This window comes from Epinephelus lanceolatus, chromosome 15, assembly GCF_041903045.1.
Source record: "Epinephelus lanceolatus isolate andai-2023 chromosome 15, ASM4190304v1, whole genome shotgun sequence".
Classification (NCBI taxonomy): domain Eukaryota; kingdom Metazoa; phylum Chordata; class Actinopteri; order Perciformes; family Serranidae; genus Epinephelus; species Epinephelus lanceolatus.
The window spans coordinates 31,193,069-31,213,606 of NC_135748.1; the positions used below are offsets into that span (position 1 = coordinate 31,193,069).

The 20,538-nt window shown below is 42.1% G+C and overlaps 1 protein-coding gene across 2 annotated transcripts in view; it reads left to right on the plus strand.

The window, feature by feature from the left end:
• fndc3ba (fibronectin type III domain containing 3Ba) overlaps positions 1-20,538 on the plus strand; it is a 146,720-nt gene that overhangs the window by 87,657 nt on the left and 38,525 nt on the right. For both annotated transcript variants that reach the window (XM_033613234.2, XM_078175182.1), the window contains 10 exons: positions 3,397-3,455; positions 7,920-8,071; positions 8,685-8,744; positions 8,899-9,037; positions 9,540-9,593; positions 9,909-10,033; positions 12,168-12,342; positions 12,964-13,050; positions 16,216-16,351; positions 20,435-20,506. In XM_033613234.2, coding sequence (XP_033469125.2) covers positions 3,397-3,455; positions 7,920-8,071; positions 8,685-8,744; positions 8,899-9,037; positions 9,540-9,593; positions 9,909-10,033; positions 12,168-12,342; positions 12,964-13,050; positions 16,216-16,351; positions 20,435-20,506 — 1,059 coding nt within the window. The remainder of the gene's footprint in view (positions 1-3,396; positions 3,456-7,919; positions 8,072-8,684; positions 8,745-8,898; positions 9,038-9,539; positions 9,594-9,908; positions 10,034-12,167; positions 12,343-12,963; positions 13,051-16,215; positions 16,352-20,434; positions 20,507-20,538) is intronic.

A 20,538-nucleotide genomic window follows, 5' to 3' on the forward strand; every position in this document is an offset into this window, starting at 1 on the left:
GTCTGTGTTTGTTTCTGTGTCCGTGTATGTGCGCAATTGTGTGTTGAAACCGTCTTATTGCCGTCTTGTACCGCTGTAACACACTCATCAAACTAACTTGGTTTCATACAGGCCTTGTATTGCTGACCCTCACACACACACACACACACACACACACACACACACACACACATATGCTCGTACACATCCCGTGTGATTTACAGTGGTCAGGCTCAGATGGAGAAAGCAGGCCTCCTTTGGTCGGAAAAACCTTAACTGCGGAGATCACACGGGGGGAAAGACTTCCATTACCCACACATGTGTACACACACACACACACACTGACTTGCACTCGTCCTCCTAACCACCCCAAGAGTCCAATAAATCACCTTTCAGACGCATCGTATCACCAGACCAGACCTGTGCATGGGTGTGTGTTTGTGTGCATATGTTTATGCTACAAGTGTGTGTGAGTGTGTGAGTAATATTATGCTCACAGAGGCAAAGTGACCTTTATGAACTTAATAAGGACTACAACTGGTGATTATTTGCATTATCAGTAAATGTTTTGATAATTTTTTTGAATTAATAAGTGTAAGAAAAAATTGGAAATTGCCCTTTATAATCTCAGAGCACAATTTGATGTGTTTAAATTCCCTGTTTTGTCAATTTCTAATAATATTAAATGGAAAAAAAACAGGACAGGAACAGTAAGTTCATGCTCCTGGGCACTGCTGTGGTGCCCTTAAGCAAGGCACTGAATCCCCTGCTTGTGATCCTGTTTGTGCATGTGTCTGTATTTCAGGCCTGACACATAACAACAGAATAAAAAAACTTAATTTCCCTTTAAGGGCCCAATAAAAGAAACGTGATAAATGGCTTATAACTGAATGAATTAAAGGGGAACTCCACCTAAATTCCAGAAGAATTCCAATGTATTATATCCATGGCCCTGGGAAGGTTCAGTCAGTGTCTGTGAACATGAGCTGCTCTCTCTCAAAGCCAGAAACCAGAGGAGCAAGTCTCAAACATGTGATGTCATAGGGTATTACGTCTATAGCTGCTCCATAGACAATGAATGGGAGACTGACTTTGTGGACCCACAGAATGTTTGTCCTCTTGTTTTATACCCAAATGAGCTTTATGCTGTTGTAGTGTTTTCACTCAGAACATTCGCCTGATTCATTGTCTATGAAGCAGCTCTAGATGTTATACCCAGTGACATCACAAATTTGACTTTTAGCACTTTAGTTTTTGGATTTGGGAGAGTTTTCCGTCTTAAACCATACGCATAACATGTATGAATTTTGAAACTGGTGTTGGCAGAAACCTCATGGGTACACTGCTGGCAGCAGAAAATGGATGATGCATGTTTGTCCTACAGTAAATGACTAGATAGATGTGACAGTTGAGATCTACATGATAGCAAAGGTCACTTTCTCTCTACACCTACAGATGGACATTTTCATACAAGTCTGGGGAAAATATGAGCAATATGTTAAACATTTGAGACCTGATTTTGTTAAGATAATTAGTTGAAGGAACATCCTTAACTTTTTATGTATGACGTTTTTTTTTCTCTACTGCATTCTCTTCTGTGCCACAAGCATTTATTTATTTTATTTCATTTCATTTTAGCCTTTTTCTCAACATCTCTGGTTGTGCATAGTTTTGTTACAGCCCCCTTTTTTCATAGCCATCCTCTGGAAATGGACAGAAATAGAACATGAGTCAATACAAATTAATATGAGGGTGAGAGGCTTTATTTGTGATGCTGAAGATTCTTTTTTGCAACTTTCTTTTTTATATGTGGGTGTAGCCTTTTTTATTATTATTATTTATTTGTTTGTTTTTAATTTTTTAAGCATATTTTTTATTCATCTATTTATTTTTGATTTTATTTATTTATTTTCTTTACGTTTTTTGTTGGTGTTCTTGGATGTGTTAACACTGCATTTAAAAAATAAAAATAAAGTAATTAAAAAAAAAAAAAAATTCGAAAATGGTCATAGTTCCCCTTAAATTTTTAGATTTTTAACTTGACTTTATCGTCATTTAAATCCATAATATATTGCATAATAATAATAATGAGCCAAATAAATTTTCATCAAAATAAAAGTCCTTTTTCTACTCTGTCACAAAGCGTTTTTAGTGATTACGCATGTTCACCAAATGAAAGCGATCATACGTACTCCTATAAACACCTGACATCTGATGGATATTTTACAAAACCAACTTCTGCTGCACAGGAAGCAATATGGAGCCTCTTCCAGGGGACCACATATGTGAATAAGCAGCTATATCTGGTCCAGTATATTGTATGGCGTCAAATAATCAAATTAAATTAAAAAAACTACTTAAAAAGAGAGAGCTCCAAGAGAAATATCATTATCTTTTTTTCCTTGTAGGCTTTTGGAGTTTTAATAACCAGCAGCAGCACAGTCATGAAATACATATGGCATTGTGTTCAGTAAAATGTCATGCATAATAAGCTGTGCTGCAGTGCTGCAACAACACTGCTGACGTCAGATGATGATGTGGATGATTATTCGCAGGTGTAGAGACAATTCAGCTGATTGAAAATGATACATAATAATGATTAGTAAAACGATTTCTATGAACTAATGCCTCCAATGATAATCAACAGGTTTCTATGTTCAGAGCAGAGCAGTCACTGTGGAATATGACTCATATTCCTTTTCTCTTTTTTCGGTGATCCCCGTTTTATTTGCTCAAGGTCAGGAATTCGTGACTAATGCTTTGCTGTGGAACGCTGGATAATTCAGTGTGTTTTTTCCAAGGCTGTGTTCATCATGACTTGATGGGATGAAATAGGCGGTTGCCGGAGAAAACAAGTGTTGCATCACACACCATTAGACAACACACTTTTTAAGAATTTAGGTCTGTTTTTACTCTATTTTGGGCTGTTGTTTTTCTTTTTTTCACAGATGACTGGATTACTATTTGGAGACACTATTTTCACAGACAATATCGGGGATGATTAGGGAGTCATTTTAGCCGACTTTTTGACCCTACCGTTTCCCAATCGAGACGCAAACCTTGGCTGACCTCGAACGATAATGAGCCATAGATTTCCAGATAACGTGGCTTGCGGGAACTGGAAAGCCTCCCTGTCAATCAAGAGCATCTGTTTTCAGCAGCGTTGCCAAAACTGCTAATGTGCATCTGTTTTGAAACTTATGATTGTGGAATTTATCCATTTTTTTTTGTCATGAATCAAATTCAGATACGTTTGAATTATGCACACAGATTGCAATTATGACCCGACATGTGGCGCAGATGCACCCGTGATCAGTGCCAGTCTCTCTTCTCTCTGTTGAATATTACACTAAAAACACCTCTTGTTGTTTATTTTTGATAATTACTCATTTTTTTTCTCTGCCTCTGTCTCCTCAGATCATGATTCAGAGGGGAAGCGCGTTCAAGACATGCTGTCTACAATCGACAAACCACAGGTTGGTATGCACACCTCCTCCCACAGCTGCGCGCAGACACACAAACCCGACACCACTTTCATCAATCACCTCTTGTCTTATGCAGTCATAGCTGGCACGAGTGTTGATGTATTTTCCATATTTTCACCCCGTGCCTGTGATTTACATAAAAATCAGATGCTCCCACTGAACATGACAACTGGAGCGACTTGTGTATGCAGTGTTTCTCATTTCCAAGTCATTTCAGGGAAGGTAACAGACCATTTAAGCTCTGCTCACCTTGGCCACATGAGGGCAGCATCTGCTCACTCACGCCATCCCCTTCCACATATGCCTTTATCAGTTGAAAAACACTATCACCGTTTTTTTTCCCTTCCCCAGGGGGAATGTGAATGAATGAATGAGCTGGAGCCGTGCAGACGTGGTTTTGTAGAGAGGAATTGCTCGCTCCCGGTTAAAGCAGTTTGGTCAGCAGGCTGTGCAATTGGACCATTTGATATCTGCAAGTTTATAACGGGGGCTCAAATAGACGGGGAGAATGGAGGGATGTGAGAGAGATAGAGGAAGGTTTCAGCCCTTCAGGAGATTAGAAGTTTATGTGCGGCAGCGATTTATTCACTCTCATAACCTCAAATCACCTCTACGCTGAAAGAGGACAATTTAGAGATCTCTTTGTGTCATTTATTGCTTTTTTGTGTCATAAACCGCAGATGTGATGTTCTGCCACTTTTGACACTCCATTACCTTAATGCGTTTATGTAGGGTAAGGTAGTTTGGTCTGGATTTATACAGTAAAGGGACAAATTGTAAGTTTACAGAGTGCCTTGTGATGAATTCAGCTATGTACTAAACAGACACAGGAGCAGGTGTTGCAGAGGCAGAGCTTTTATAAGAAAGTTCTTCATTTCAAAATGTTCACAATGTTGTTCCTCTGGTCGTATTGTGTGCTTTCATAGCAGGTAGGTGTGTCGGCCTGAGCTGAATTGAAATATGAGAAGCAGAGGGGAGATGAAAGAGAAGTAAGACGGGAATAGAAGTAATTTCCTTGTGAGTTCTCGCTGTACCTGTTTACACTTCGCGCTGGAGGAAAGATGTAGCGAACCACCTCAAAGGCTCCGAATGAAGAATCCAAAAAGATGGAGAAAATTCTTGATGAATTGAAGTAAAAGTGTTTTAAATAGTGAGGTGTTAGCGAAAATGCATGTGTTTGGGAAGCACTGAGCATTAGGCTGGATAAATAAGACCTGGATTCTACTGCACAGATCATCTATGTACAAAAATACAATATAACAGATAACACTTCATTATGCAAGTTTATATTAAAAGACAAAATTCGATAAACTGCACCCACAAACAAGCTGGAGAGCCAGTGGCCCCACAGTCTCCATGAAAACCTGACTGAGCTCAGGCCTGGATGATACTATTTTCTGAGACAGAGAGCCTGCACATATATCAAAGTATCAGATTTCATGTTAAGGCAGGGTAGGCAGACCAACATTTACAAACATCTGGTTGGCACTAGGGCTGCAACTAACGATTATTTTCGACTAATTTGTCGATTATTTCTTCAATTAGTCGACAAATCATTTTATCGAAAAATGTGTTAAAATGTTTAAAAATGTCCGTCTGTCTCTCCCAAACCCCAAAATTATATCATCTAATGTCTTGTTTCGTACTCACGCCAAAGGGTTTTAGTTCACCGTCATGGGAGAGTGTGTAAAGCTGCCAATATTTGAATGTGAGAAGCTGCAATAAGAGTATTTTGGGGTACTTTTATAGTACTTTCCTATGAAAAATGACTCCAAGCAATTAGTCGTCTACTAAAATAGTCACCAATTATTTTAATGGTCGATTAGTCATCGATTAGTCGACTAATCGTTTCAGCCCTAGTTGGCACGACACCATCATGGAAGTTTAAGAACCAGTCTCATGCCATCATTATATATTATCAGCCACACTAAGTCTCTGCATGTTGCTCTTCCGATAAGAGCACCACAAGTGGGCAGTATACAGCGGGGTATAAACGCTCTAAAAAGAGCTGTCTTCACATCAGCTGAACACATACCGAATTTGCAAGCAAGCATATTAGCTTGCGCATACAACTTGCGACACTGTCTGTGGATATCTCTATCATCCGATAAATCATTGACAGTATAATGGCCGAGATGTTTAATGTCATTACACACTTTAAGAGCAACACCAGAAAAGAAGAATTCAGGAAAGTTTCTGTCTTCTTGACTTCTGACAATCATAATGTTGCACTTCTGGGCAATTTATTTGATGTCAACATCTGCACCATAGTTAGGGCAACTCTTTAACAGCTTTTGTAGGCCGGCACTATATGAGCAGAAGACTACCAAATCATCTGCATACATAAGACATTGAGAATTTCCTCCGTTTTTGGATTCTTCGTTCATTGTGGAGGCATGTGAGAAAGCAAAGTCTTAACTACGAATTCATGGTAACACACGGCGAGCAATCAATATGGAATTGATCACTTTGTGGGTGAAATATTCCTTCAAAGTCAAAAGCTGTTTCTGAAGATGATCCTTACCCACTAGTTCTCTTTTACAGAGTGACACTGAGGAGGAGGGAATAAAATGACAAGTACATTTTTTGGACGTGCTCTCCTCTCTTCCAAAAGAGGGAAACATTTCTCACTGACAGATCATTACAGGTCACCTGTATATCTGTAAAATCCCCCAAAACAGTCAGCACATCTTCATTTGATTCATGGGTATTTTGGGTAGACATGTCAAATAAATCTAACCAGGGGCGATGTGACAGTTCTTTTTTTATTATTTTAACGCACCACACATTCTGCAATTTTAAACCCACTATAAAAAAGGTAGTCTGGCTCACAGGATGTGGGTATAAAGCTTGTCATTGGATGCCTATTGTTGCTTCCCACCAAAACAAGCTCCCTCTCAACACCATTTTCCAAGTGCACTGTTGCTGCAGGTGGCACAGTTGTACAGTGGTTAGCATTGTCACCTCAAAGCAAGAGGGTTCCTGGTTCGAACCCTTGGGTGGGGGGAGCCCTTCTGTGCAAAGTTTGCATGTTCTCCCTGTGTCAGCGTGGGTTTTCTCCAGGTACTCCGGCTTCCTCCCACAGTCCAAAGACACGCAGGTTAATTGACTCCAAGTTGTGTCTCGCCTGGTGACCTGTCCAGCTGGGATAGGCTCCATTCCCCCCTCGCGACCCCCAACAGGATAAGCAGTTACGGAAAATGAATGAATGAACTGTCGCTGCATCCTGATCTTAGGCCCGCCCAAGGTGATTGTGATTGGTTGTGAAGGAAATACAAGCAACCCAGAGCTTTGTTTCCCTTTGTGATGGATTCAGACAGACTTTTCTCCAACACTGGCACAGCTTGAGATAAGTTTGGCTATGCAAGACTATAAAAAGGCAGTATGAGAAAAGTGTTGCCATAGGTTTATGTCCATGACCAAGTGTTAAACCCCTCCGGCTTTCAACTCTACACCTCACCTTTCTGTCACAATGCTGGCGTGATATACGCCCTTGTCTCTGAGGCTGAAATAAAGCTGTGTGTGAAAGCATTTTTTTTTAGTTTGTCACCTAAAAAGCATTTCGGAATGACAAAAGAGAGGAAATGTGTCTTTCAGCTGAACATCTTTGGCATTTGTTGGCATAGTTGTTTTCTGCCTTACTCCGCTTCTGTCCACTTCACTGTGATTGGAATAAATCTGTGTATGTACATAAACACAGCCATTGTATGAGAGAGATCTATTTAGTTATTTAGTTTCTTTCAAACAATGAATAGAAGACGAAGACTAAGTGGAAGCTTTATTGTGTATCCGCAGTGCACATATGAGCAAATAGATTGACAGAATGTGTGTGGAAAAAATGTTCCTCGTTGGTAATAAATTGCTATCAAAGACAAAGGCATTCTCAGGCATGCGAACACAGTGATGTGATCTCATAAAACCATAATCATCGTGATCAAACCTCTCCATAAAATGACACGTCTGTCTCTCCGTCTCTTCCTGTCTGTCTTCCTCATCAACTGTCTAGGCATGGTTGTGGTTTTCAGCGCCCTCAGGCTGCATTCATCGCCTATTCAGTGGATGTGGAGTCTGGAATAGCAGCAGACTGCGCTAAATCACGCTAAATTGGCTCACCCACCATGTGCCGCAACTAAAACCCCCCATAAACATGCAGGCACTTGCAGGAACACAGGCGGGCACACAGTTAAACACACAAACACACACAGGCCTCTTTTTCGTGTTGGTTCATTTTAATTCTCTTGTTGCGTTCCTGGCAACAACAGATGTGCATGAGCCGGAAAGAGCAGTCAAATGTGCAGTAATGGCTCCAATGACAGATTGCTTTTAACACACACATACAGAGCCAAGGACATGCATGAACACACACGATACACATTCAATATTAAAGCCAAACAGACACCTTGATGAAGCGATTTTGCATGCATTGTGTTCATCACGTGTATGTGTGTCTTTCAGGTGTCAAACGTGCAGGCGCGGTCCGCACGGCTGTCCTGGGCCCCCCCGGCAGGGCTGGTGACCAGGCATAGTAACGGGATGCCTGTGTCCTGCTCCTACGAGGTCTCTCTCTCAGATAAGGGACGAGACGGGAAGTATCGTCTCATATACAGGTAGAAAACACGGGAACTGCCCATTGGTCCAACAGCCCATTGTTCCGACCATATTAAACCCATTGTTCCAAAGTCCCGTTGTTCCAAAATCATCGTGATGCCCTGTGGTTAAGGTCTGGTTAGGTTTAGGCACAAAAACCACTTGGTTAGGGTTAGGAAAAGATCATGGTGTGGGTTAAAATGAAAAAGAAAGTGGCAAACACATAAGCCGTGAGCCTGCTTTGCCTCAAGCCGGTTGCTGCGCACCATCAAGGCAGAAATACACCCGCCAGGAGCCGTTCAGCACCGCAGAGAGCTCCCCACACAACCCCGACCCCAGAGTTAATAACAGGAGGTTATGGTGTTTCACTCTCTTCTCTCTATGACACTTGTATCTCGACCACTAGCCTACTTTTGTTGCGTTTGCTGATCCTCTATGGTACACAAATTCAGTATAGCCTAGTATAATCACATATCGGAAGAACGGGACATCAGATTAATGGGATGTCAGACCAATGGGCTGTTGGACCAATGACATGGACCCGAAAACACACTCCAAGCTTTAAGAATACAGTATCAACTAGAAACATCCAAAGTACACGTTTGTTCTGACCTATGTGCTTTGGTGTTTCAGCGGCGAAGAATTGGAGTACCATCTGAAAGACCTAAGGCCAGCGACAGACTACCACGTACGGTAAGGACTTTCTTGTTGGACTCATTCTTATTGGATGTGGTGTTCTTTACTGCTGTCATATGTTCTATAAGTTAGGTTTTGTGGGTTGTATTCTGTGTTAAGATTCTGTTTTCATCTGGCCATTTAAATGTGATGTCTCATGTATTTGCTTCAGGGTGTCGGCAATGTACAACTCGGTTCGAGGCTCGTGTTCAGAGGCGAGCTCGTTCACCACACACTGCAGCGTCCCTGACGTCCCGCTAACCCCAAAACTCTCCCACCGCACCAAGAGCACCCTCACCCTACAGTGGAAGGTACAGGCACAACACGTTTCACCCCAATAAACATCACAGAGCCTGAACATAATGATATGTTGTATAGTTTTGATGGGATATTTGCAATTACATCAGTGCTACCAAACAAGACTTGTGTAATCTCATATGTCCGTGTCACCCGTTCTTTATTTGTACAGTTAAACGCTTGGCAAGTCTCACTTCATCTGGTTTATCTCCTAGCTTGACATTATCAGCCCTACAGCACCTAATAGAAAGACATTCTTGCATCGTTGCACAGTGCCGTTAGGGTGAATCCCGCCGCCCTCTCTGACCTTTTTTCCTCGCAAGTAATTTTTATCCACTCACACTGTCACTGATAAAGAGTGACATCAGTCACCCAGACAGGATATGAGGCCAATCATAAAAACACGGCAGGTATTTTGTCTGTCTCAGTGTCAGATTCTTTTATCCTTGGCTAATCTCTCCGTCTCTCTCCTGTCTCTTGTCTGCCTCGCTCCGTCCATCTCTCTATCGTCCCCAGCCCCCGGGCGACAACGGATCCAAAATCACAAACTACCTGCTCGAGTGGGATGAGGTGAGTCTGTCTCTCGCTCTCGCTGCTTGTCATCTGTCATGCCTTCCCCCCTTTTTAAAAAAAAAACAAAAAACAAAAAAACACTCATACCTGTCACACAGACGTCACTAAACGGATGTTAACATTCAGCTCCTCAGACGAATAAGCGTCAGTCCCACTCCTTTTCCTTCTCCCTTTTGTACTTTCTCATTGTCGTGCATTTTGTTCTTCATCAGTTTTGCTCTTTTCTTTAATCTCCTGTTGCAATTAATCTTATCCCCCCCGTTCTCATCTAGTCTTACTTTATTTTCCATTTATCTCTCTTCTCCTCTGCAGGGAAAGAAGAACAGTGTTTTCAGAGAATGTTACTTTGGGAGCCAGAGACACTGTAAGCTGACACGACTGTTCCCCGCCTGTGGCTACACATTCAGAGTGGCTGCGCACAACGACATTGGCACAAGGTACTGCTGCCTATTACTGAATTCATTAAAGCATGTGCTATACTCACATACTCTTCAGTGAAAAATGTTTTTGTCATCATGAATAGCACAGGAGGCCTTGTTCTCCTTGTTCATGTGCTGTCGGATTTATTAAGATCCATGACAGCTTTTCACATGAGGACCTGGTAATTGCTCCTTCAGACCCAGACACACTGAACCGACACCGGCGAGCTGGTGGCGAAGAAATTTTAACCAAATTTTATTCAGCAATTTGCACATATGATGATACAGTAGCACAGTGTCATGTTAATATTAACCCTTTTATTTTAACGAAAGTGATAGATAAAGAAATAGATCAACATGCCAACCTAACCTTGTCTGCATCCTACACAATAAATGCCCCAATATGCATGTTGCTGTGTGTATGTGTATGTATACCCCAAAACAATCAACACTTATCTTTCTCTGGTTATATTTCCCATACTCTGGTCGGATGGGATAGATTGCATTGTTTTGAAGTTGGAGATGAGAAGCTTCCAGTGTTTGTAAAAGTTCTCAGCCGAGCTATGGATAGAAAATTTTATTTTTTCCGGTTTCAAAAATGAGAGTAACTCTCGCTGCCAAGGCGTATTTTAGCGGGATGAACAATTTTTGTCCAGGAAGTTGCACTTGAACACACCACAGAGTATACAATCTACAATTTCCTCTCGTGTGCCTGCATTAGAGGAAAAAACTCTCCATACCAGCAGGCGGCAGTAGTCTGTAATCGTAATTCTAGAAGGGATACCAGAAGAGCGACAGGACGAATTCAAGAAGCTAGTTAGCACATTAATGACAAAACCTGATGTTAAAAGAACAAATGATAATTACTGTGCGCCAGTGAACAATAACACAAACAATTATGAACCGTTTCTGCTAAAAAGCTCAGTGGCTAAAAAATAATCTTACCTAATATAACAAGTTTGTTTTGATCTTACACCCTCTTAATTTTAGCAGTTTGTTTATGTTCCACACTTCCGTTTCTCTTCTCGTGCACTGAGCTGAACTTCCAGTCAAAGTGATTTCACTCACTAACAAGCTCTGTCAGGTCTGACACCAATTCAACATGCTGAATCGGCTGGAGAAACAGCTGTCAAGGGCCGACTAGTGCTATTGAGGCGGGACGCATTGCAAAAACTATGGCGACAGACACAGTGTTGACTGACGGCTGACCATCGGCTTGGTGTGTCAGGGCCTCCAAACATTTTTATTAACACCCTTGGACACTATTTCCACCAGTGTCAGACACAACATCTGCATTTGTCTCAATAAATGTTGGAACTCTTACATGGTGTTGGACAGAGACACACACAGACACGCACCAGTCTACCTGCGTTTATTTTTCTGCATGTGACATAAGTCCTCTTCCTCTGTCTCATTTTCTCTCCACTTCCTCTCCCCTCTAGCCTCCTCTTTGTCATTACGGTGGCAGGCATCTCGCCTGCAGTCGTTAGGGTGACAGGGAGGAGGGAGGAGGTGATGGAGGGGCGCGAGAGCAGAGGGAGGAGATATTAGCTCTCTGGCTGAACCCAAAGCATCCTTAATGCATCCTTCAGCCTGATTCCCCTTTGAAGCCACGGATGCTCATGCTCACCAAAACGTGCTCTGCACACGCTGGCTTTTGATTACCAGCGATTTTTCTTACTTGGGAAAAAAAATGTTTCCGACCTATCAAACCCGCTGCTGGTTATACATTCAAATTCTTTCCCTCCTGCAAATTAGCCTCCCTTCCTCCTCTGTCTTTTCCGTCTGGCTTCTGACATGTATATATATACTATTTTCCCCTGTCTCGGCTCTTCTTTAACCTTTCTCTTCTTAGTATCTCACCTGGGAGTGCTCCAGGCCCCCATCCTTACCTGCAACCCCACACGTACCCCTGCACTCACTTCAGATGAGCGCTGATGTCAGTGTCCTTTTCCTTATTCACATTTTCTCCTCCTTTCCCATTTCAAAAATGCTCCTCTCTCTATCTCTGCTGTCATAATGCACAGCCTCCCCTCCCTCGCGAGCTGCATTTCCTTTTCCCTCAAAAGTAATGAACCAAGAAGTTAATAATTTGCTTCAGCATTTTAAATAATGCAAAAATGTGAGTAAAATAAAAATGTGTTTTGTGCAGTGGCTTCAGCACAGAGGTGGTGTTCTACACTATGGGCACCCTGCCTGCTCTGCCCCTGGCGCCGCGGCTGGTCAGGGCGGGGGTGTCCTGGGTGACCCTGGAGTGGGGGCGTCCTGAGGGGAGTCCTAGCGAGGAGCAGCTCAAATACACACTCGAGATCCAGGAGGACAACAGCGTGAGTACACATGAAAACACCTAAACAATATAAAAACATTTATAAAATTCATGCTGCCTGCTCAGGTTCTTTTCCATTACATTAAATGGCCCTCATAGATTTGAATGTGGCAGAAGGAGCTACATAATCAACTCTAGTTTTTATTATTATTATTCAGACAGGATATGAGGCCAATATTATATTATATTCGATTGAGCTGAGTGCTGTCGGTCACTTGAATCCTGTAAGGACAGAAAGAGAATAAACAACTCCACCAGCACTCCACCAAAACAGGTTATAAGAAAATATGAAAAACTGCTTCTGTAATGCATTGCAAAATAGTTTGGGGAAATGCACAGCAGACGCACTGAGCAATGATCCCTGTAATACACAAGTATACACACAGACACACACACCATATGCAAATGATTGAGCACCTATATAAGAAGGGAATTGCACCAAAAGCTCCCACACACTCCTTCCTCCCCCTCAAACACACACATATATAATGCCAGTGTCAGCATTTATTGCATCCATATGCTCAGAACTGTACACCTAAACTGATACACCCTGACAGATGCAGTCTCACACACACACACACTTAGAGAACTAATAGTGTATCTGTATCTGTATTCCCCACAGGGAACAGACTTTCATCCAAAGTACACTGGAGAAAACTTGACCTGTACTGTACAAGGCCTGAAGAGGAGTACACAGTATAAATTCAGGGTAAGTGATGTGATTTGGATGCTATATGTGTGTTGTTTAAGGTTATTTTCTGGACATTTTCAGCTTCATTGGCCAGATAATAGTGGCGAGGGAGAATGGAAATGGGGGAGAGAGTGAAGGGTATGATATGCAACTAAGCTCTCACAGCTGGAATCAAACCAGGACATTGCAGGTTTTTGGCAGGCAGGTGGACTGTTGGAATGATCTTTGCACAGAGAATGATAATGGAGCTAGGCTTGGGTATTAAAAAGGTAATATGCGATATAAGGCTATTTAGAAATCCTGAAAGTACAGATGCTCCTCTTTTTATTAAACTGATATGGAGATGCTGTATTGAGGTAATGTATTGCAGTGCACAGCTCAGGCCACCAGAGGTCAGTGTGTACTGGTGGAACTGAGAGAGATGGCGACTGCAGGTGGTGGGGATAACGTTATAGGACTAGTGCAAAATTAAAATGTCACTGTCCCTGTTTGGGAGTATTGCCACATATAACTTTATCATGAGATGACCACTTGATTTTATCCAACACATCATCACCGGTATCTGCCATGGCAACAAGTGTCATTGGATCCTCCGACAAGAAGGGTGCTTATTTCTCATCTGTTTATTATTTTATGGACCATAAGCAAGAGGGTTCCTGGTTCAGACCCAGAGTGGGGGGTTCAAAGCCCTTCTGTGCGGAGTTTGCATGTTCTCCCTGTGTCAGCGTGAGTTTTCTCGGGGTACTCCGGCTTCCTCCCACAGACCAAAGACATACAGGTTAATTGGTGACTCCAAATTGTCCATAGGTGTGAATGTGAGTGTGAATGGTTGTCTGTCTCTATGTGTCAGCCCTGTGATAGTCTGGTGACCTGTCCAGGGTGTATAGCGCCTATCGTCCAATGTCAGCTGGGATAGGCTCCAGCCTCCCCTGCGACCCTCGAGGATAAGCGGTTACAGAAATGAATGAATGAATATTTTTACAAATACTGTCATGTACCCAGTTGAAATGTCAGAAAGGTATGAAAGAATAGGTACCACCCAAGCCGAATGTGTGTACATGTGTGTCAGAATGCTAGATATTCAAAATCAAATAAACTTTATTGTCCTTTACAGGAAATTCGTCTTGGGCTCAGAGTGCGTGAAAACTGCGTTTACATTGACACACAACACACAGTACCCAAACAACAATAGGGTTTTTCCAAAGACTTACAAGTACACATGGTGTACAATAGGACAAATACCGGCCACCATGCAGGCGTCGGCCACTACTAAGCCTGGCAGCGTAAAGTGCGTAGAGAAGTTAAAAGAAAGTTAAGGGAGAGTTGGACAGTTAAAATAATTTAACTGAAAATTATTAAATTAAATTATTAAAAATTAAAAACTAAATTTAAGAGGAGACCATGTTTAGACTGAGGCTATTCCTCACTATGGAGGGAACAGGGCTGGTTTTTTGTTCAGGAGCGCTATGGATGTTGGTATAAAAGAGAGTTTGTATCTGTTGCCTTTATACCTGCTAGCCCCGTAGCGTCTGCCTGAAGGCAGGAGCTGGTATTTGGGCAGTAAAATATTTGTTGGGTCCTTAAGAATCCTGTGCGTCTGTCTGACCACCACTGTTTCAAAAGTGTTCTGAAGGGAAGGATAAACAGTTTTGCCTATCACCTTCATGGCAGTTTTGATCATGTTTGTTATTCTGTTTCTTAGCTGGACAGTGGTGTTGCCGTTCCAAGCCGCCAAACCATATCTAATGATGCTGTCCATGGTGTGCATGGAGTCAGGGTTAACTCCAAACTTAGTCTTCTAAGAAAGTCAATTCTTTGGGCCAGCTTGGAACACAGAAAATCAACATGGTTGCTCCATTTCAAGTTAAAATCAAAAATGACACTCAAATATTTTATTGACACTCATTAGGGGGACATCTGTGTTCCCAGGGTCCTATGTTCCAAAGTGGCCTAGCTAAGCCTTGTGTTGACTTTTAAGCATGTGTCTCTTGATATAAACCAACATTGTAGAGAGATTACATTTTAAATTCAGTTTGAATGGTGAAAATCTGTTAAGCCATGTGAAGATATCTATGTTAAGACAGCTGTCTTGCCCGCAAATTTGAGGGTGTAGGCGTCAAAGAGTATAACATAGGTAGGCTAAGAGCTGTAGTTGGTTGATTTCAACATATTGATCCAGGGAAACATACATTGAACATTTGACCATGGATGAAAACACTGCTGAGAACACGAATCCCTTTTGAAAGGTCCCCTTAATGTGTCATAGTAGGAAGATATTGAGCTGGAAACTCTGGGAACAGAGATTCACTCCTATAACTAGCATGATTAGCAAGTGTTGTTTGAGTTCAGGTGTCCTCTTGAGTACAGATCGTAACACTAGAGTCATCTTGTCTGTCTACTGATCTTCAGTTTTTTTTCCTTGATCATTTTCCAGTCAGTAATCTTTCTCCATCAAACGTTTCCAAGGATCAACATATCCATCTGAGCTTTAGTGATAATACAACATCCATCAATCTCAGAAGGAATACAGCATTATCACTACAAGAGAAGTGGCTGCAATTTAAGCAGGAGTAGCGCGTAGAGAACGCCGTCCGGCTCGACTAAAAGCTGTGATAGCTGTTCATAATGTGAGGACATTGTGAAACAAAATGTACCCACAGCAGATCTCTGCAAGTGAGTTTACGTTATGATTAAAGCAGGCACTGCTGTGTGCATCTTGTTATCAACAGTGCATTATGGTGCAATCATCTCAAACAGCACCTCACATGGACTTTCACACACGTGTACCTGCCCTCGCTCACACTGTCAGATGAGGCGCAGGCCGCAACATACATGATCACACACAAAGAGGAGTCTCTTTGATCTGTGTGACGCTCGACCAGAGCGAGCGTCTGGGAACAAAGCAAATTGACTGTCCGTACAATGAGGTAATGGAGGGATTAAGCTGAAGAGAAATGAAGGCAGAGGAGCCAGGAGAACCACCGATGAAGGAGCAGAGAGTAATGGCTCCTATTAATCAGCATGGTTTCTTTACGTCTTGATAGATTTCCACGCTCACTGCGCCTCTCTGTTTTGTCTTGCACTCCATCTTTACTCATTTTGTTTTTTGTTTTACCCTCTTCTTTCCTCCATCCCTCCCTTATGCTTCACACCATCCTTCCTCCGTATTCCCCCTCCCTGCAGCTCATAGCGTCGAACATGGAGGGAAAGAGCAGTCCCAGTGAAGTGTTGGTGTGCACCACCAATCCAGACAAACCAGGCCCTCCATCTACGCCCTGTGTCACCGCAGCGACACCCTACGGATTCACCGTCACATGGGGTAAAGACACACACCCACACGTAACACATACACTTCCCCTCACATGGACACAGAAATGGACAATATTCAGAACACAAACAATTGCATGATCTGGAACACTGGCATGATGCAAGAGGAAATGCACGCAGTCACAGGGAGCTGCACTAACATGACTACCAAAGTATAATTTAAAGAGGACCTATTATGCTACTTTTGAGGTTCATATTTGTATTTAAGGTTTCTGTCTTCTGACTGAAACACTCCGTTAAGCACCTGTCTCTTTAATAGGGCTGTCAAAATTGCTCAAAAATGACGTTCGAATATTCCTTCTAAAAATAACTCATAGGTTCGAACCATTCGAATATTTTTTTTTCCGCATTATGTCCACAAGAGGGCAAACTAATACAAGGAAACATACTTGTATATGTATTAATACAAGGAAACATAACTACTTGTAGGTATTTTTATTTCAACATAAACGTCTTTGAAAACATTTATATACCTACACATTAAAACAATTATCTATAACATTACGTTACGTAGTGTGGAAGCGCTGCGAATAGCCTCGAAGCACCAGACTGTGACCGGCTCGCGCCCTGCAGCGATCGTTTCGGCGTCTGGTCTATTTTCTGCGCGAGCCGCGAGCGATTGTGTCAAGCCAGGTGACGGAGACAACAACTGGGAGCAGAACCGCTTGTCGACCAGGCTGGAGAAGTGCGCATCTGATGCCAACGCCCACTCGCAAAGAGGACAGCTGCGGTGGTGTTTTTTTTTTTTTTCTCCACAATCGAATATCAATTTTCACATTTGAAGGTCCTTTTTTTTTTTTCAAATTCGAATTTAAATTCGAATTTAGAATATTCGTTGACAGCCCTACTCTTTAAGCCCCCCTCACAATAAAAGCCCAGTCTGATTGGTCACCATTTCTGGGTCTTGGCGTCTCTGCACCATCATTGCAGTGGGGGAATAACTGTAACAGAGAATGGCTGCACTTTCCCTGACGTTAGCATGTAGCTACACATAGGTAAGCAGTGTATTTGAAGCCAGGAAAAGGCCTGTGATGGGGAAAAGCTGCGCTTACCATTGTAAAAAATCACCAATAGCTTCTAAACACAACCAGACATGTTCCACCGAGAATATGATCTGACACTGGGGGGAAATTTGCAACTTCAGCAGCTAATATTACATGTTTCCCTGCCGTTAGCATGTAGCTACATGTAGCAGTGCCGGCTACGTAATGTAAACACCTGGAGCAGATGACCATACATAGAAATCTGGAACTATAATGTCATACTGTAGCCAGAGTCAACCCAGTCTCACTCTGAAGTTGTCGAAATCTGGCACTTGGGCGGTAACTTCCTGTGTCAGACACCGATGAAAAAAGCCGTCCGATTAGTATGCATGATCAGCATGATATGTGGCCGGTCGCCATTATAGTTTAGAGGCGGCTAGCAGTGTCAGGGGGAAAGTGGAGGGACAAGAGCGAAAGGTAAGGCGGTGAAAGTCCGAGTGGATGGGTTGTTTGTATCCCGTAAGATTCTAAAGCCAAACCCTGGTCTTTTCACTGAAACCCAACCATGTGCGTTAGCTGTTCAAGGAAATAAAATGTTAATTTGCGGTATTGTACTGACGTAGTGAGTTTATTTTGAAAGAGACTGTATGTAAATGGTAAATTACCTGTGAAAATGGAAGTGTATTTTGAAAGGAGACAATGCATGTAACAGGAAGAACTTGACACAGAGCCCCAGAACGCCAACAACCAACGCACCCGGGGTACCTTGCACATCATATTTGGACGTGAAAAGTCCATGACCAAACGTTGTGTGTTGCCAGAGTAGAAAAAATTGCTGGAACGGGAAAGTTTTTGCTCACAGGGATTAAACTTTGGCTACGGTTACCCTGAAGATCCTTCATTGTAACACTATATATAAGACACAAAATATGGAAAGGCATAACAGGACCTCTTTAACTTGAAATGATCATATATAATTCACCTTCTAACGTACAGATGCAATCAAAATAATATGTTTTTGTACCAATCTTGGACTTGTTCTGACAGTTTTACCCATCATACTTGATAATATATTATTATATATTATATTATATATTTTTTATTGGAATAACAGAAAAGGTTTTAAAATGTTCTGGTTTCAAGTGCAGTCGGTGACATACTTTTTTTAAATGCCTTTCCTAATGTACAGTAGTTTTGTTTTCAATAACAATAGACACCTTGAACACAACCTGAAGAAAAAATCGTGGCGTGCTCAGTGCAGAATAAAAGTATTGATGAACGGTGACAAACTGCTGCCTCTGGGGTGTTGTCATGAAACTGAGGTAGCGATCATAAAAGCCATTATGTCTGCTATCATCCATCTGTCCTCCACAGGAGTCAGGGCAGCCCGCCCTTACTCAAATGTTGCGAACATGGCACCAGTCTTGCTGCGTGCCTCTCAATCACCATTCAGATCACTGATTTGACTTTAATAGCTATAAACACAACACATTCTCAAGTGCTAAACACTTGTCTTTATTACGTCATAAATAGTGCAACTCCTACGCTAGCTGCAGCGTGACAGATTCAAAATGATATAGCTGCACTGCATTACCCGATTGTGTGCTGTATTTGTGCTTATTTTTCTAAAACAGCACCACCCAAGTGTGTCAAACTTTAATTATGGCAACAGTGTTGATACAGTAAGTACCAGATGACGCTCAGCCAAGTAGGTTGTTTCCAGCAGTGCTGATTTACCTCTAATCTCAGAATAAATCAGTGTGTTATTTTGCTGTTACCATCAGCACGTCTGAAAAGTTTCTTTAAAAAACAAAAGATGAATACCGAAATAATGGAACAATTTCTTAGCAGCTCCCTTGTTGCTGAAATAATTGGCAGCAGTTTGCAAACGGCGCTCTGAGAGAAGTGTCATTTTTGTTTGGCTGAAAGATAATCTGCAACAGCCTCTGACAGCTTATGAGTTATTGTGGAGTGTCTTCAGGATTGATGAGGATGCTTAATGTATCGTTTTTGTATAGATGTGTGTTGATACTGGGACGTCTTACTATATCATGACGAAAACTCTGTGTGTGTGTATGTGTCTGTTCCACGTTTTTCTCCTCACTGACTTGGTCAATCCATGTGAAATTTGGCACAGTGGTAGAGGGTCATGGGAGGATGCGAATGAAGCAATATTACATCAATTGGCCAAAGGGGGGCGCTATAGCAACCGATTGAAATTACAAACTTTGAATGGGCATATCTCATGCCCCGTATGCCATAGAGACATGAAACTTTGCACAGAGATGCCTCTCCTCATGAGGAACAAATTTGCCTCAAGAACCCATAACTTCCGGTTATATACGTAGATTTTCCGCCATTTTGAATTTTTTGAAAAACACATAAAGGTGTATAACATCTCAAGGGTTTCACCAATCACCACGCAACTTTGTAGGCATATGACCACACATAATCTGAGGGGACCCCTCCATTATTGACCCCATCAAACAAAATGGGGGCACTAGAGAGCTAATTTCTTACCTAGGCCTAACTGCCATATCGATTTTTACTCAACTTGGTAGATATGTAGAACAGGACGCCTCAAGGTGACTGGAGGAATTTAACTCTAATTGGCAACTGGGTGGTGCTATAACAACAGAAAAATGCTTAAAAATGGCTAAAATGCGACCGATCGCTGTGGCTCCCCCTGTGGCCAAGTGTTTTTTTAAACACTTTAACTATCTGCCTTTCAACATGCTACCTCAACTACTAATGTACAGTTTTAGCCCACTAACTATCCCACTTTTGGCAATGGTACTACTCTACTTTCAGTAAAGCAATCGTGCTATCAAATTCACAAAAACTGTCTGAATACATTGCTCTTCTTAATGGGTTCAGTTGACTATTTAATCTGCAGTTTCCTATGACCTGTACCCCAAACACACACCATGTTAAACCGTACATGGGCAACTGTGCACTCAATGGGTATGGACTAGTTTTAGTGATTTTACACCTTTTCCTGAAGCCATAAAAGCCATGTTGGAAAATTTAAATGATTATTTCATTTGTGATGTTAACCCAAACTAAAACGAGGCCATCTTCTCCTCCAACAGATCCTCCCCAGGACAACGGGGGCTCAGAGGCTCTTACGTACCTGCTCGAGATCTCAGAGGGATGCTCCGAAGGTACGGCTCTATCTGTCTGTCCAACCGTCCAT